Source organism: Alosa pseudoharengus, unplaced genomic scaffold (genome assembly GCF_046254945.1).
Source record: "Alosa pseudoharengus isolate Yale_2024_CS ecotype anadromous, Long Island Sound unplaced genomic scaffold, YU_APseudo_1.1 YU_APseudo_1.1_scf_17, whole genome shotgun sequence".
In the NCBI taxonomy this organism is placed as follows: domain Eukaryota; kingdom Metazoa; phylum Chordata; class Actinopteri; order Clupeiformes; family Clupeidae; genus Alosa; species Alosa pseudoharengus.
The window spans coordinates 37,704,906-37,722,993 of record NW_027468640.1 but is presented as its reverse complement, the minus strand read 5'-3'; the positions used below and the strand labels follow the sequence as shown (position 1 = coordinate 37,722,993).

Here is an 18,088-nt window from a genome sequence, read left to right as displayed (position 1 = left end):
TTACTAGTCTCTATTAAAAGATTGAATGTACTCATATACATTACCAGTCAAAAGTTTGAGGTCACTTAGATTATGTACGCACATAATGTAATCTGAAAACTGCCCTGATCAAAAAAACAATGCAACTGATCTCAGCTGGTATTCTGTCTATAATGGAGTGAAATGGAAATTTCTAAGTGACCCCAGTCTTTTGGAGTGGGTATAGAGGTAGAGAGAGAGAGAGAGGTAGAGAGAGAGAGAGATAGTTGTTTCTGTATCCTCTCCCTATGTTGCTTCATATCCATCTATTACACAGTCCCCTAATATCATATAAACATGCAGAGTGATGACTGCACGCACCTTATAATCCTCTGATGGTGAAGCCTATCATTGGAAGTTTACAACACATACAGACAGATTTTGAGTCAAGGCAGGAGAAGTTTTGCCCAAAGAAAATATAATATAATATAAAAAAAAACACAGATGTACATAAATGCACATATACTAATATATCTTAAACAGGACAAGATCATGTTACTTACGGTCTGGTGGTGTGGCAGAGCACCTCCATTCTAGGGAGAGTTATTGGAATTACTCAGAAAGCACTGAATAGGTTAATATGACTAATAGGAAATCACCAACAAAAAATTCATTATTTAAACCACAATAAAAATCCCTAGGAGAGAGAGAGAGAGAGAGAGAGAGAGAGAGAGAGAGAGAGTGAGTGAGTTGTAAGTTACTATCAGATGGAAGATGAAGGTCCAAACAGAAATAATTAAAATCCTCCAGCACATCTTCTGGTGTGACCTTTTAAACACAAAGTGAGAAAGGAAGTGTTTAATGTATAGCACATTGTTCATGCAACACAAATCACGTTACACATAACAAGACATAACAAATAATTATTCAAAAATAAAAAATAATCCAAAAGTTAAAATTATTTAATTGATTAAAAACAACTGAAATGTCCATGTTCAGCAAAAGCCGAGACGGATAATTAATGGGTAATTGGTCATTTCTCACACACATCATTATTACACAGTACTTTAATCTCACAGATTTTCATTATTATGTTATTACCTTAACTTGATGTACAGTGTGTGATTTAGAAGATTACGAGGTTGTCTTCACCTGTCTCTCTGCATGAAATATCTGTGTCTGGGGTTTATGTAGGGATGTTTGTGTGTGTGTGTGTGTGTATTTGTGTGCGCACATCAGCAAATTCCTTCAAACCACTTAAGACACACTTGTCTTGTCCTGCCGTGTCTGTACTCTTGTGCTGTATTGTGTGGTTGCGTGTGGATTTTGTTTTTGTCTTTTATATCATGTATATTTGTAGTGTATGTATTAAAAGGGTACTTCCTTACTAACCTTTGTTTTGACAATGGGAGAAATGGGGTGTAATAGCAGGTCCTTATCACAGTGTGAATGGCAACAACATGGGTTCAACATTCGCTGTCATTTTATTAATTAATTAATTAATTTATTTATTTATAGGTAGCCCTGTGGTAAAAATTAAGTATTAATCCACAAAGAGGCAAAAAGTCACAGGCAAGCTGACCATACGGCAGATTACAAAGCTTTATTCCCAACTCCAGATACAGGTTCCAAACACACAAGCATCCTAGCGAGCATGAGAGAAACATGTCTGTGGTAGACAAAGTCTTACCATTATTTAGAAGACTAAAACAGGATAAACAGGATATTCTTGATGGATTACATAAAATGAAAATATGAAAGCTGTCATGATAAAGAAAAGCTGTTATTAACAGACTCCATTAGGGAGGTTGACCTCAGAGGTCATGGACAAAAGTAACCCCAAAATAACTAGGATCATCCTTGTATGTCTACATTTCTTTTAAGTGTATAGCCAGTTGGACAACAACAACCCGAGTAGACATTAAACAGCTAAAGTGTTAATTACTGGAAAGTTTCCCACAGACCTATATTTTATTTTATTTGTTTACAAAGGTTGGAAAATCTGAGAAAATGTTTTATAGAAAACATAATAAGATATTTTATAGCATGATGTCACCAAAATACTAGACATTTTACAGTGTGCTGGTGTTGTTGTTTGTAAGAGAAGCCTGTTAGAACCTGTGAAAACATTTGATGTAAACCCTAATAGCAATCACAGAAACCTGTGGTATGAGGGCTCTGACATGATATACTGTGTGGATTTAACAAATGTTGGGTTGGCATTGAGCACAGAGAATTGCTCACACACAATGCAGACATCTACCATTTTGCTAAAACATGCCCTGACCACACACACACACACACATACACACACACACACACACACACACACACACACACACACACACACACACAAATATATTCAACAAGGAAGAGCAAAGAGGTTTTATTTAAATATATATTTTTTGTACATGGAATTCAACATTGTTGTATATAGTATTTTCCTTTTTATTTACACAATTGTCAGCTGTCTTTTGTTGTCTAAGGAGTAACTACTAGCATATCCACACCCTGTTTTCGGGGCATTTGTGTTTGTTGGCTTGGCTGCAACTCTGGATGCATGTCAGTCAGTCAGTCGGTCAGTCAGTCAGTCAGTCAGTCAGTCAGTCAGATTTTGTACTGCCAACCCCTTTCACCACATATTGTTGTGTCCTGTTCTGTTTTTAATACTTATGAGTCAGTCTTGTATTTGGCTGTCTCGGTGTCTCTCTGATTGTGTATCTGCTTGCCTAGGCTGTCTGCTACGACTCTTCTGCCAGTTCTCGGATGTTAACTAGCAGTTCAGAGAAAGATGGACGTTCTTGTGGCTTCTGAAACAAATTAACAAAACATCCGTAATCAACAAACAAGTGGTTTTATGTGTTTCTGTGAATGTGTGTGTGTCTGTCTGACAGTCTGTGTGACAGAGAGATATATAGAGAGAGATTGCATATGGGACTCTCCTATGAAGATGTCCACTCTAAAATTACTTCAACATGTGTAAGATTTCATAGGTGTGTGTGTGTGTGTGTGTGTGTGTGTGTGTGTGTGTGTGTGTGTGTGTGTGTGTGTGTGTGTGTGTGTGTGAGAGAGAGGGAATTTATTATTTGTCTCACCGCATCCCAGCATTTGAACATAATATCATAGACCTTCGGCGAGGCCTTGTGTGGGCGGTACAGACGATTGCCCTGGGTGACCTCCTCCACCACCTCTTGATTGGTCCGGTTCTCAAATGGGACCCGCCCCTCTGTGAAAATTTCCCACATCAACACACCTGGAAACAGGAAATGCAAAACCCTTTTTTGTTAAACCTGTGACATAAGCAGCAAGCTGGAGAACAAAAAACTTTCCTGTCCTCATTGGGGCATGACAGATGTTTGGTGGCAGGGGTGAGGGAGGGGGGTATGTCAGATGAGGGGCTACATGCTTCTTACTTCCTGTCACCTCCTTTTATATTACTGTAGAACAGTGTGTGTATATGTGTGTGTGTGTATGTGTGTGTGTGTGTGTGTGTGTGTGTGTGTGTGTGTGTGTGTGTGTGTGTGTGTGTGTGTGTGTGTGTGTGTGTGTGTGTGTGTGTGTGTGTGCGCGCGTGAGCGCGTGTGCATGTGTGAGTGTGGTGGCAGCACTGTAATTTTCTTTTTCACATAAATGAACTGATTCTCATTCGGATTTGCACACTTATTCCATATTTGTCCAACATTTACTACTGATGCTGAATTGTTCCCGCACAGATTTAGTGACCAGTGTGGATAATGGAATATCACGAGCATGCTCAGTGTTTCGGTGACTCACAGAAGCAGTGCATTTTCACACAGTCAAATTTGAATAGTTGTGATATGGCTATGGAAATGATATGGCTGCTCATCAAAACATCTAACTAACCACATAAATGCGGACTCTATGTTATGTTGTTGCTGACAGTCAAAGCTACCGAGTTTGAAAATGCTGTTTAATATAGCATATGGTGATTTATGTATTTTCCCTTCTGCACTGAACTGACTATGTGATTTCTCAAAACTGAAATATGATTGCCCGTTATCGATAGTGCTTAGAGAGTCTATCAATCACTCTTTATGTTATGACTTTTTCCCTTTTTTCTTTCCAGCAGTAACTGAATTTATTTATTTTGCTGCTCAGCTCTCTAAGAAGCTGGATAAATCCAGCAGGCTGACATTCCCTGCCCTGACATGGTGCAGTACACACCCTTCACCAACAGAGGGTGCAAACCAGCTAGCACTCCTGATACTGAGAAAGTCTACACAAGTGAACTAACACTAATATACGGTATGGGAATTGATGAGAATATAAGAGAATTAAGTAGTTTCAAGGTGCTTAACAAACCCATTACCTGAACCACCTTAAGAGAAATGCCACTGAGGTAAAAAGAGATGGTGGATGGTTGGCTATGCTATACACAAACAGGGGGATGCACATACACATGGCAAAAGTGTCTCACCGTAGGACCAGACGTCAGACTTGCTGCTGTACTTATAAAAGTGCAGAACCTCAGGGGGAGACCACTTCACTGGGAACTTGGTACCCATGGAGCTGACGTACTGATTGTCTAGAACATATCTACACAGACGTACACATCAACAGAGACATATAGATGTGTAAGAGTATCTCTTTCTCCTTTCATTGCTGAGTTGCATGATGCCAGTTGCATTGCCAGGCTGTACAGTACAGTATCAAACATGACACAGCAACTTGGGTTGCATGATCTGATCTTGGTCATATGATTTGGCAGGTAACCAGATTGGGTTGTAAGAGCTACAAATGAGTCACACAGGTGCACATGGGAAAGGGAAACACCTGAATTCTCAAACCACACACAGAGATATGCAGAGACTCACCTGGTCATGCCAAAGTCACAGACTTTCACCACGTTGCTCTTGTTCACTAGACAGTTGCGTGCAGCCTAGAGAGGAAATTTTTTTTTTATACATCACTGTGTGTGTGTGTGTGTGTGTGTGTGTGTGTGTGTGTGTGTGTGTGTGTGTGTGTGTGTGTGTGCGTGTGTGTGTGTGTGTGTCACCATATGTGTGTACTCTTATATGAATGAACATTATTCTACAGACCAAACATTCACATTCACACACAGACTCACACACAGACACACACACACACACACACACACACATACACACACACACACACACACACACACACACACACACACACAAATCATCCCTCAGCGCTATGTGTGAATATGCCGGGTCTGTTGGATACTGTATACAGTGTGTCTGTGCTCCTGGCTCCTGGCTAGTCTATGGCCCTTGAATGTGATTGCTTATTATGGTGTGTGTGTGTGTGTGTGTGTGTGTATGTGTGTGTGTTCACCAGGTCTCGGTGTAAGAAGTTGTTGAGCTCCAGGTACTCCATCCCCTCACAAGCATCCTGGCACAGAGCCAGCAGCTGGTCTTTACCCATGCTGCCCGTGTGGAGGTGCAGGAAGTCAAGCAGGCAGCCGTTGTCCATGAACTCTGTCACGATACACATCGGCCGCTCCCGCAGACACACACCGTACAGCTGCACCAGCTTAGGGTGACACAGTCTCCTGTACACACACACACACACACACACACACACACACACACACACACACACACACACACACACACACACACACACACACACACACACACACACCGAGGGGAAGACACAGAGAGAGAGAGATTTCATATTCATATACACAGATGCAGATTTTATCTCAAATCTGAATACTCGGGCACTACTGCAAGTTTTATATATGCATGCCCACCCTACTTGACATGCAGATTTACACACACACACACACACACACACACACACACACACACACACACACACACACACACACACACACATTCGGAGTGGAAAACATGATGATGTTGAAGCCCAGGAAGTGGTCATTTGCTTGCAAGTGATGTCAGAATACCCAGCAATTTCCTTTTCACACGTTTCTTGGCCATGCATTCTACTACAGGAACGCACACAAACACACACACACACACACACACGCACACACACACACACACACACACACACACATACACACACACACACACACAAAGATAGAGGGGGGGGGGGGGGGCAAACAGACAAAACAGACAAGGCGAAATGATATACATCATAGAGATATGCATCTCAAGCCAACAGGAATGGAAAGATGAGATGGAAACTGTGGTTTGCATACCATTTGTGTCTGTGGGACTGTGTGTGTGTGTGTGTGTGTGTGTGTGTTGAGGGGGTTGATGACACTTTAAACCTCAGAAAAATTAAAGTATGTCAATGGTGGGAAAAAGCCAGTTGTTTTGTTCACGTATGTTACATTTTTACCAAAGAGCAGATGAAAGAATTGTTTATCTTACAATAAAATACATTTTCAGATATAGTGTACAATAGGCTACTAATTGTAAAATCTCACATCTATTTTCTGGGTGCTATCTTTAGAAAAACACTATAGAAGGCACTGGTATGACTGGTATAAATGACCAGTTTGAACTAATTGTGTCAAAGGCATAATCATTGTTTATTGTTTCTGCTGTGTCTTCTCCGCATATTACTTTGAGGCTTGGGCTTTTAGGAAGTTTATAGTAGTTACATCATCATTCAGTTCTAGAAGCATATTAATTTTTTGACAGCAGAAAGTGCTTACAACTAAATGAAGAATACATAAACTGCATTACCGGTATATGCATTATAAATAGCAATAGTAAAAGTCATTTATTATCAGCAAGGTACATCATTAACTCAGACATGGCGAAAAAGCATTGCGGACACATCTTCAGCACAACAGCACTAGCAAAATACCACTACAAGCACAATAGCACAAAAACACTATCATAGATATTGAAATTAGTTTGAAGAAATGTTTTATATATAGCAGTAACTGACAATGCACTTCTCTATGCATGAGAGTGTGTTTTTAATTTACACACACATGCATACACACACACACATATGCACACGTAAGATTGCTTGCTTTGGTTGGCTTTTGTAACCAAATGTTGACACTCCTCCCAATGACGTGGAGAGATGGATATCTTGCGTGACATGTATTTCATGAGTGGATGAGGGAGAGAGATAGTAAGAGAGTGAACTGAATGAGAGAGAACGTATGAGATAGAAGGAGAGGAGTGGCAAGACATGTATTTGCTTGCAGCTGTGTGTGTGTGTGTGTGTGTGTGTGTGTGTGTGTGTGTGTGTGTGTGTGTGTGTGTGTGCGCACATCTACTCACATCATGACCTTGGCCTCCTCGATGAAGTCGTCCTCAGACATGGCTCCCTCCCTGATGGCCTTGATGGCCACTTTGTGCTGCGCTCTCCACTTGCCCAGTCGCACCACTCCGTACTGCCCACTGCCCAGCTCCTTCATGAAGGTCAGCTCCGCCGGGTTAATCTCCCACTTATCTACAGCCACAAGCACAACCATTACAACCTACCAGCAGCTGGAGAACAACGTCAACACAACCTTAGAAACAACTTTAGATCAATCTCAGTGCCATTTTAGAATGTTACAACACTGTTACAACAATGTTAGAACACTGCAACACAGCCACAAACTAACTTTTGAACTACTTCAGTGTCATTTAAAAACATTATAAAAATCATCACAATAACATCAATGCCAAGTTCATTACAAACCACCAGAAACCTAAGAAGAATTGTAATGAATACTCAGAACAGCATTCTTACACCTTCCACACAACCACAAGACAGCTTAGCACAACATCCTTATCCTCACTTTATTCCAACAGAGCATCCAAATAACTTTATCACAGACCATATCCATCATGAACTTAGAACAACCTTATTCCTACTTGGCAGGGTAAGGGGTGTCAGACTCATATTAGGGAACAGGTTTGATTGGTTGGAATGAGACCATGAGGGGGCCATCATTGTCATGGTCACTGTCATTTTTCTGCACAAGTATCAAATTGCTGTTTGATGATATACTCCTTTTTGTCTTTTTGACGCCCCTACATATACATGTACAGATATATTACTAAAAGAAGAACCAAAACAACAAAACCAACTGATGAACCCCAAATGTATTAATCCAGCCTCACCACAACCTCAGCTCAAACTGAGAAAGGAGACTCAACAGCCCAGTATGGCTTAACCAAGAACCACACTGCAGCACAAGTGAAGCACTACATGTAGTTCACCACTGCACTGGTCTGTCCACCCTGGAACAAGACACGCTTCAGAAAGACCTTTGGAAATCTCTAAACAGATCTTAGGATTCTGAGAAGACATAGGGATACAGCTTTGTGTTTGTTATCAGAAAAAAGTAACACGTTCTATGCTGAAACTTGTTTATTGTGTAAGACCGTGAAAAAGTATATGAGGCGTGGCTGTCCGGGCAGTTATGAGTATGGCCACAGCTGGCCATTTGGGGGCATGTTAAAGTACATTAAAGTGGATCCTGGATCTACTGTCCACAGCATGTTTGTGTGTGTGTGGTAGTTTCTTTCTACCTTTCTCTTTTCTAGAGGCAAGATATTTTAGCAGGCAGACAGAGCTCCCCTGCCGTTGGGGCAGTGTTATCTTAGGCTAGAGGTCAACTGAAACCACTAGCCCATGGGACTCACCTGAGCTGAAGCCTGAGGTGGCCGGCTCACAGCGGCCCATCGCCCCCACAGGGTAGCGCAGCCTGGAGATCAGACCTGCCATTCAGTCACATCAGGGAGACAGGGCAAGAGTCAGAGGCCTTATGTGTGTCAGGTTATGTGTGTGCACACATGTGGGCAGCCGTGGCCTACTGGTTAGCACTCTGGACTTGTAACCGGAGGGTTGCCGGTTCGAGCCTCGACCAGTGGGCCACGGCTGAAGTGCCCTTGAGCAAGGCACCTAACCCCTCACTGCTCCACGAGCGCCGCTGTTGATGCAGGCAGCTCACTGCGCCGGGATTAGTGTGTGCTTCACTGTGTGTACACTGTGTGCTGGGATTGGGTTAAATGCAGAGACCAAATTTCCCTCACGGGATCAAAAGAGTATATACTTAATACTTGTGTGTGTGTGTGTGTGTGTGTGTGTGTGTGTGTGTGTGTGTGTGTGTGTGTGTGTGTGTGTGTGTGTGTGTGTGTACCTGCAGCGTTGAACTGGTGGTACTGGATGAGCTCAGGTATAGAACTGAAAACATGTCTCTCAGCCAGGAAGAACTGGCCCGCAGGAGAGTGCCTTATCTGGTAGTGCTTCACATCTCCCTCCTTCCTGTAGGCAGAGAGAGAGAGAGGGATTGAGGGGTGCATGAAGGCAACAAGAGTGAAGAATTGCATGACAGAAAGATTGGTAATTAAAAGGCAAGAAAGCTTGTGTGTGTGTGTGTACCTGACAGCTTTAGTGTACACTGACACCGTGTAATTTCCGGGCTGACTGGAGTCTCTTACTATGAATCCCCCCTCTTTACCCTATAAATATAACACACACACACACACACTTTATGTAAATAAAACAATACAGCACATATAAAGGAGAGCGGTAAAGAAACAGCTGAACAGCTGTAGTCGCATGTTCTCAGTCAGGTGTGTATGTATGTTGTGTTAGCTTGAACTGTGAGTGTGGAGAACTGCATGTGCACCTCTTGCTGTAGTAGTTGCTCCGCCTGGGCTCTTGTAATGTTTTTGCAGTACCATCTAAACACACACAGAACACACATTTGAGGATAAAAGTATAATGACTAGAAATCAGATCTGTTGTAGAACAGGTTCAGGGTTCATTTGGGAGGCAGCAGGCTTAACAATAAAGAAAGTAGATTAGTGATTAGTGTACTGATATAACCAGTTAGAGAACTGCAATTGTATGACGGGTGGTGTTTATAACAGACATATAGCTGAAAAGTGAATATGGCTGATACTCACAGATTAGCTTCAATTGTGTCCTTTTCTGTCACATAGTTACTGGGAATGAAACCCTTATTGCTGTAAGATAGAAGACAAGATAAGAGATGATTAGATATGCAGGACATTGCAAATATTATATAGACAGAGAGAGACAGACAGACAGACACAACATCACACATACTCATACGCATAGAAACCGAAATACATATACTCACATGCTCATTCTAATTCACACACACACACACACACACACACACACACACACACAAACACACACACACACACATACACACACATACACACACACACAAAGAGACACAGTGAGAGAGAGAGAGACAGAGAAAGAGAGAAAGAGAAAGAGACAGACATACACAGACAAACATGCGCATGTAGGCACACACACACACACGCACACACACACACACACACACACGCACACGCGCACACACACGCACACGCACACACACATGCACGCTAGGGTGCATCAAAAAACACAATTCTTGAATTTTAATATGGCTGGGTGCTAAAAGTGTTCCAATATATGTAGAAACAACACATGCAAAATATTTTTCCAGTACATTATGATTTAGGGGTGCCACCGCACATCTGTTTTTGTTGGATAAAGTGGTTAACAGTGCTCAATGGTCGCCATGGAGATCTGAGGTAAACAATACTACAGCTCAAGAAAACTGAGGTGATCTTTCTGTTTGAGGTGATCTTGATCTGTGTTGGATGTGTTATTACAGGGCCGGTTCTCCCTATACGCACACTACGCAAGTTGCGTAGGGCCCCGCAAGTAAATGAAGGCCCCCTCCCCCGTCTCCCCTTCAGTCAAGCTAGTAACAGACCGGTATAGCCTACAGTTATAGCGACAGTGTGTCTCACTCAGACTACATTAAGAAGATGAACATGAAACCGAATTACCATTCATGGCATGAGCAACGGAAGAAGAGACTTCACGAGAATACACAGCGGGAACAACAGTCGGGTAAACTTGTGTTCGATCCGTGGTTTGATAGTAGCCTATATCTCTCCAGCGCGTGTTACTTTCCTACCGTAGCCTAGGCCTACCTAACAGGGTAGTGAATCCCCTGATCTGTCTGCGGCTTGCTTGCCAGCCTTCACCAGTCAGTAGCCTACATGGCAAAGTTGTGAAATAATCGCATTAAATGCGGGCGACTATCTGTTTAAAACGGCATTAAATGCGTTCATAATAATGTGCAGCTCGGGATGAAACTATCAGTTTTTCAGCAGAAATACAGGACCCGTCGAAACTAATCGGCGATTTCACTCTTCCCATACATCTTTAAAAGAAATAAATGGTTTTACACTATTTCAGTCAAGCTTTAGTTGTTTAGATAGCCTACAACTGAACGCATGCAAAATGGAAAGTAGCCTAGCCTTATTTATTAACTTTGCTGTGCTGCATACTGGATAATAGACGCACAACGTAAAATTAGGCATATATGAAGTATTAAAATGATTGTTTAAAATAGTCTATGTTTGAAAAAATATTTAAGGGAATCAGGGGGAGCCAGTTCAGTAGGCCTAGCCTATGTATGCCTTTGGGAAGTAGCCTACAGACACAGGTGAACAGGCAGCCACAGCCAGTATAAGCACAACCAGACACTTACAAAAAAAATAACTGCATTAAACTGCAGATTTCCGAAACCACATCAAAACCACATTTTTGGAGGAAATATTTGCAGTTCTTATGCAGTATTTTGGACACAACAAAACAGCATTGTACTGCATAGTAGCCTACTGTACCAAAATGCAGTATTTTGGACATGAAAATACTAGGCTACTGCACTATAGCTTACTGTAGTATAACTGAACTGTACTTAGAAAAAACTGCAGTATTTTGTAATGGGATATGTACAGCAAGCATCAAAAGCAAGCAGCCCAGACCCTAAATCTAAAACATTTATAGCTGTGAAGGTGATTCACACACAATTATTATTCATTCTCCTAGTCCTTTATGGGGAAAATGATTGTATTGGGAGCACTGAGGTGTCAGATGCGACTGTTAAAAAATTGTTACAATTTGGCCCTCAGAGTTTAGGTTGGAGGGCCCCTTAGGAAGATTTTGCTTAGGGCCCCATGGAGGTCTGAACCGGCACTGTGTTATTACATATTACTATCATATCCGTAGTTGTTTCCCCGACCCCTCTGCAAAGCTAATTGCCCACAGCTGAACCACAAGCGCAGTTCAATAGTTAACAACGAGCAGCGACATACAGAGTAGGCCTAGTAGTTCTACTAATCTACTTAAAAATACTTGAACTATTTATTGCACAATGAAGAAAACTGATGCTCTGAATACTTATTCAGCGGTCTCTAAAAGTTTCTCTAATTGACGCATTCAACCGCGATTTTGATTACACCTGCTTTTAACAGGCGCAAGTTTTTCACCGCAAAACAGACATGCACTGTTTTCATACATATGGCGGAATACCTAATCAATGCTATTCGCACCTTTCGTCTCCTGTGTTTGCGCGATACTCCCACTTTCCCCTGACCCTCCTATGAAGGCATATGCATGACACGGAAAAGCGCAAATAGCCATTTGCAGCTCCCACGACAGGCAGTCTACGCTTCTTCCTCAGTGCGGCCTGTTTGTACATATCTCGCCATGCTTTTACGTGCACTTTGCGAATGAAATATGCCTGATGTGGGCACAAAAACATACATCTGGCCCTGTCTCTCCTTTTTTCATCCGCTTTCTCTGGGTGTGTCGTACTTTTCTCCTTTGTATCCCTTATTCTCTCTCTCTCTATTTATCTCTTTGGCTGTGGAGAACATGTGTGTGTGTGTGTGTTTGTGTGTGTGTGTGTCTTTGTGTGTGTGTGTGTTTCTGTGTGTGTGTGTGTTTCTGTGTGTGTGTGTGTGTCTGTGTGTGTGTGTGTCTTTGTGTGTGTGTGTCTTTGTGTGTGTGTGTGTGTGTGTGTGTGTGTGTGTGTGTCTCTGTGTGTGTGTGTGTGTGTGTGTGTGTGTGTGTGTCTGTGTGTGTGTGTGTCTTTGTGTTTATGTCTCTCTCTCTGTATGTGTGTGTGTCTGTGTGTGTGTGTCTGTGTGTGTGTGTGTCTGTGTGTGTCTGTGTGTGTCTGTGTGTGTGTCTGTGTGTGTCTGTGTGTGTGTGTGTCTTTGTGTTTATGTCTCTCTCTCTGTGTGTGTCTGTCTGTATGTGTGTGTGTCTGTCTGTGTCTTTGTGTGTGTCTGTGTGTGTGTGTGTGTGTGTGTGTGTGTGTGTGTATGTGTGTGTGTGTACTGTATGTGTGTGAGTTGAACATGACTGCAACCAATAGCCAAACCTTTGCCGCTGCAAACCGAAGCTAATCCCTGAATATGACGGTTACTCTTGGGTGGCGGGTGGGGGAGACATATCTGGGGGGAGACACACTGGCTAGGTTCAGAGTTCAGGTTCCATTCCCTCTCTCTTTCTCCCTGGTGATGTTGCTCAGTGGAGCAGAGACTCTGGCACAGACTGAGCAGTTAAGTTCGGAGTTTAGTTAGTGTCAGCTCTTACCATTAGGCCCTGTTAGTCAGTGAGTTAGCCACTAGAGAGGGTTTGTTCTTTTAAGTTTGTCAGTATCGCCCTTTGTGTTTAACAATAAAGTCAATTAAATGTGATATGTGTGTCCGGTATCCATCACTGCTGCACATAATTCAGGGTAAGGCCATGTGAACATGTCCCTTTGACCTCTATTCATTTTGTCTATAGGACAGTAAGAATCTTGAAAGTTGAATTCTGAGAAATGCCCAAGTTGCCCAAAGGGCAAACAAACAACTTTTACTTTGATAACCCTATAGAACTTGTTAATGTATAAAAGTTCACTGTACTCAACATTTCCAGGTCAACTTTTGGCAATTAGACTAAAAATTGCACATTTTTCGAAATTTCGCCAAAGTTCATGTGTTAGGTGGCACCCCTAAATCTCAATGGAATTACTCAAAACTGTGCAAAAGTAATTTTTATGTTAATTGGAACAAAATGCAATGCCAGCCAAATTTATATTTTGAAATTAAAATTTCCCATTCAAATTTGATGCACCCTAACGCACGCGCACACGCACACGCACATACACACACATACACACACACACCCATATTTGTCCTCTGCCCTCCACCACAGCTGGTCCTGCTTGTGTAGGATGGTGTACTCCTCTCCCTTCCGCAGCGTCAGGTCAGTGGGCTCGCGGGCCACAAAGTCGTACATGGCCAGCACCTTCTTCCTTGGACCGTTGTCGTCCTCAGGAGGCGGCAGGGGGAGCTTGCGGCGGGAGTGCTCGCTCTGATCAAAGGACACAAACACGCACACACACACACACACACACACACACAGAAAGACATGCAGACACCCCGAAGGACACACACACACAGAAAAACACACACAAACACAGAAACATACACATACCATTCAGACAAAAGCAATGCAAACTGATGTGCACAAATACATGATTTTGAAACACGTACAAACCCACACCACATTTGAATTCAAAGGCTATATGCTAAAAAACACTCACAGACTACCGGTTTATGGTCAAGACCTGTGACATGTTTGCACACACAAATGTGCACAAGCACACTGTTTGGAAACACACATAGCACACACACAAACACACAATGCACATCTTTACTGGAAGGCTACACATTGACAAATGTCCAACACACACACACACACACACACACACACACACACACACTAAGACCCATACTGACTCTGTTGCCATGTCCTGAGTGGAAGCGTCTGCCCTCGTTTACACTCAGGTGAGAACTAGGTGAGAGAAACGACAGAGTAAAGACATGGTGAAAAGGAAGTCATATGAGGGTGTATGCAGATAGAGAGAAAGTGAGAGAGAGAGAAAGAGAAAGATTAAGACAATGAGAAAAGGTAAAAAAACAGCAATCCTGAATCCAGTATTGTCACTATATATGTGTATTGTATATAGTTGTGGTACAATTGTGACATGTATTAATGTATGTATGTATACGTATGTATGTATGTATGTATGTATGTATGTATGTACTGTATGTATGTATGTATGTATGTATGTATGTATGTATGTACAGTATGTATGTACAGTATGTATGTACCTATCTATCTATCTATCTATCTATCTATGAGTAATTGAAAGAAAAGATCAGATGGATGTAATGTCAATGAATGGCAATGAAACGACAGTACGAGAGGGGTGAGAGAACAACGAAGCAAAGATGTGATTAACACATTATTGTCTTGTGTATTTGGAGAACTGCATGCCATACAAGAGGTGGACATGTCCAATTTGGACCTTTTAATGTGATGGATTGTGGGTGGTGGCGTACATACCTAGTCTGCACTGCACAACAGCAACAACAGAACAATGACCGCACAGAATGATCTAGAACACACAAACAGACACACACCAACAACACATAGACACACAAGATGTAGTTAGAAAATATGGCATCAACATATTTCCCAGCTGTGAGGTAACATGAATAAGTGTGTACGTCACACCTGAAAAGGATTTTGATTTGGGTATACATTTGGATGCACACAAAGGGCATAATATACTTTGTAATCATAATATACTTTGAGGGGGACATACCCTTCCCCTAAATATTCAACTATGCTCAAAATGTCCTCCCAATATAAAGACATAAATCGTTATGCTACAATAACATTTCACTCATGTCTAGAGCACGACCAATATGGGATTTTAAAGACCAGTATAATGTACTCTAATATTTAGCATATTGAAAAGCTGTGTTTAACTAACTATCTATCTACCTAACTATCTGGTATCCTTACGAAAGGCTCTTATACAATAAATTATGAAATAATTATTATGAATACCATAATAGTGTCAGGTCTATATTCTTATCTGTGATAAGCCATTGCCATTGCCATGATAACTTTCAAGATATTTACTTTATGCTTTATGATGGTATTGTTTGTGGTTTGTACACACCGTTAACAGTATTAAACAGTGTGATACTTTATGTGACTGGAATGGAAAATTGCATGAAAGATAATGTCTATGTTCATATGACTTAAGGCTTGAACATATTGTCTGCGTTGCGTCTCTGCGGAAAGGCTCTGTTGAGTGTTGCTTTTCATTTCGGCACCCATGTTAACAGGTTACATAGCCACACCGTCTTCACCATATCTGCGTCTCTGGCACGGCTCGAACCGTATTGCAACTGCCACCCAGCTGACACCTATGTTTTCCACTTCATGTGAGTTGAGGACAAATTGGCCAAAATAAGGACACCCCCCATTTCTGGCTAGCCTACACCTTAAAGGAGAATTCCAGCGATTGTTCACATAGATCTCTGGGGGCATGAACATGAGTGTAGCACTGTAGCTGCCTGGCAGCTCTAGCTGCTGGCTGCAGCATCTCAAGCTTTTTCTCGTACCAACAGATCTATGTGAAAAATCGCTGGATTTCTCCTTTAACAGCATTAAACAGTGCAATAGCCTACTACTTATGTGTTATCTTTTCATTTTGCTGCTCTGTCGCTCTTGCGTGTTCCGCTGTCGAAATTTAACCATGTTTAACTTTGACCGTGGCTAACGCTATTGTTGTGGCTAATTACCTTAGCTACTGTCAGTATGGTCAGAAAATGTAAGCCTATGGAATAATAGTCGAAAGAGAAAATTATAGTGCTGTTACTTGGTAACCGGGTTTATTATGTTTCACAAATAGGCCTACACCAAGTTATCATCCACTCAACCAATGGTAACAATATTTTACTGTTGCACTAATGTTAAGCTGGAAAGACAACACTGTCCCCGGGTCAGACGTGGCCTACTGGTTAGGTCTTCAGGCTTGAAACCGAAAGGTTGCCGGTTCGATCCCCAACCAGTAGGAAAAATGTGGGCGGGGGAAGTGGTTGAGCACTGCTTTCCCATGCCCACATCCACGGCTGAAGTGCCCTTGAGCAAGCCGAGGCACCTAACCCCTCACTGCTCCCCGAGAGCTGCTGTGTAGCAGTAAGCTCACTGCTCTGGGTTAGCGTGTGCTTCAGCTCCCTGTGTGTTCACTGTGTGCTGTGTGTTTCACTAATTCACGGATGGGATAAATGCAGAGACTGCATTTCCCTCACAGGATCAAAAGAGTATCTATACATTTAGATGAAGTGTCAGTATTTAGTTTTCCTTTACTTCATTTAAAAATAATTATTAGGCGTTATAAACACCGATACCGATAGATCAGCAAATAATATTGGCCGAAAATATTGGCACACCGATTTATCGCTCGGGCTCTACTCATGAAATCTACTCCGAAATCTACTCCGAAATCATCACTTGCAAATGTAACCACAGACTAAACCTATCTTAATGCATTCTGTACGTAACAAGCCAACAGCCCATTGCACAAAGTTAGGATCCTTTTAGTGTCCCATCAGTTGTTAATGTGACATTTAATGTTAACACCATACCAATACTACCTCTTCACTTCAGCTTGTTGAAACGGTAACATTCATGTCTAATCATTTGGTGACGGAATTGTAATTGTGGAGACCACAACAATTTTGTTGAGGATATTTAGCTAAATGTGTCAATGATTGCATAAAGACTATCACTACCTAACTACCTATCAACTATAACTAAACTACATATCAGACTAGCTATCAACTATAACGTTATGATGCTACCATACTTATTGTGGAATGCCTGGAGGGCCTACAAGAGATTAGTCGATATTTGATTTGCCATTCAGATTATAAATGGTTAGTTGCATTAGTTGGCAACACACACACACACACACACACACACACACACACACACACACACACATACAGAGAGACTGACAAAGTTACTCACTGAGATGGGCCATGATGGGCTGGCTTGGTGTGCTACATTCTGCGTTCACTCACTTTCTTCTCTGTTTCTGTGAAGACTGAAGATGCACTAAGTGTCATGTTTGAACCGGAAGGAAAGAGTGTGGGAGGAGTGACGCAGGCCTCTTCTTCACACCCATGCACACACACACACACACACACACACACACACACACAAATTTACTCTGAAACACACCTGCCACAAAAACCTCAAACCTTTTTTTTACTTTACTTTAAGTTGAAAGGACAGGAAGTTCTAAAGGAAGATGTGTGTGTGTGTATGTGTGTGTGTGTATGTGTGTGTGTATATGTTTGTGTGTGTGTGTGTGTGTGTGTGTGTGTGTGTGTGTGTGTGTGTGTGTGTATATATGTTTGTGTGTGTGTGTGTGTGTTGTTGGTGGGGGGGGGGGGGGGGGGGGGACATGTCATGTATATGGCCTTGCAGAATTTCCCCTTAGCTAAAGTCAGTAAAAGTGACACACATGCAG

General features: G+C 42.0%; 1 protein-coding gene across 1 annotated transcript; it reads right to left on the bottom strand.

Annotated features, from left to right (window-relative positions):
- Window positions 1-2,328: 2,328 nt before the first annotated feature.
- On the bottom strand, window positions 2,329-14,542 carry txk (TXK tyrosine kinase). The gene is made up of 13 exons (XM_076289503.1): window positions 14,490-14,542; window positions 13,874-14,061; window positions 9,786-9,845; window positions 9,506-9,560; window positions 9,256-9,335; window positions 9,014-9,138; window positions 8,517-8,591; window positions 7,161-7,332; window positions 5,281-5,497; window positions 4,794-4,858; window positions 4,397-4,515; window positions 3,054-3,211; window positions 2,329-2,768 (listed from the first exon to the last, which is right to left on the bottom strand). The coding sequence occupies exons 2-13, from the start codon at window positions 13,984-13,986 to the stop codon at window positions 2,700-2,702; spliced, it is 1,308 nt and encodes a 435-aa protein (XP_076145618.1). The 5' UTR covers window positions 13,987-14,061; window positions 14,490-14,542; the 3' UTR covers window positions 2,329-2,699.
- Between the last annotated feature and the right edge of the window lie 3,546 nt (window positions 14,543-18,088).

Coding starts and splice junctions, on each gene's coding strand:
- txk (XM_076289503.1), bottom strand. CDS start 13,986: ATGTACGACTTTGTGGCCCGCGAGCCCACTGACCTGACGCTGCGGAAG. Junction 9,139..9,255: donor GTGTACACTAAAGCTGTCAG/GTACACACACAC, acceptor CTCTGCCTACAG/GAAGGAGGGAGATGTGAAGC. Junction 5,498..7,160: donor GAGGAGGCCAAGGTCATGAT/GTGAGTAGATGT, acceptor GTGTGTGTACAG/GAGACTGTGTCACCCTAAGC.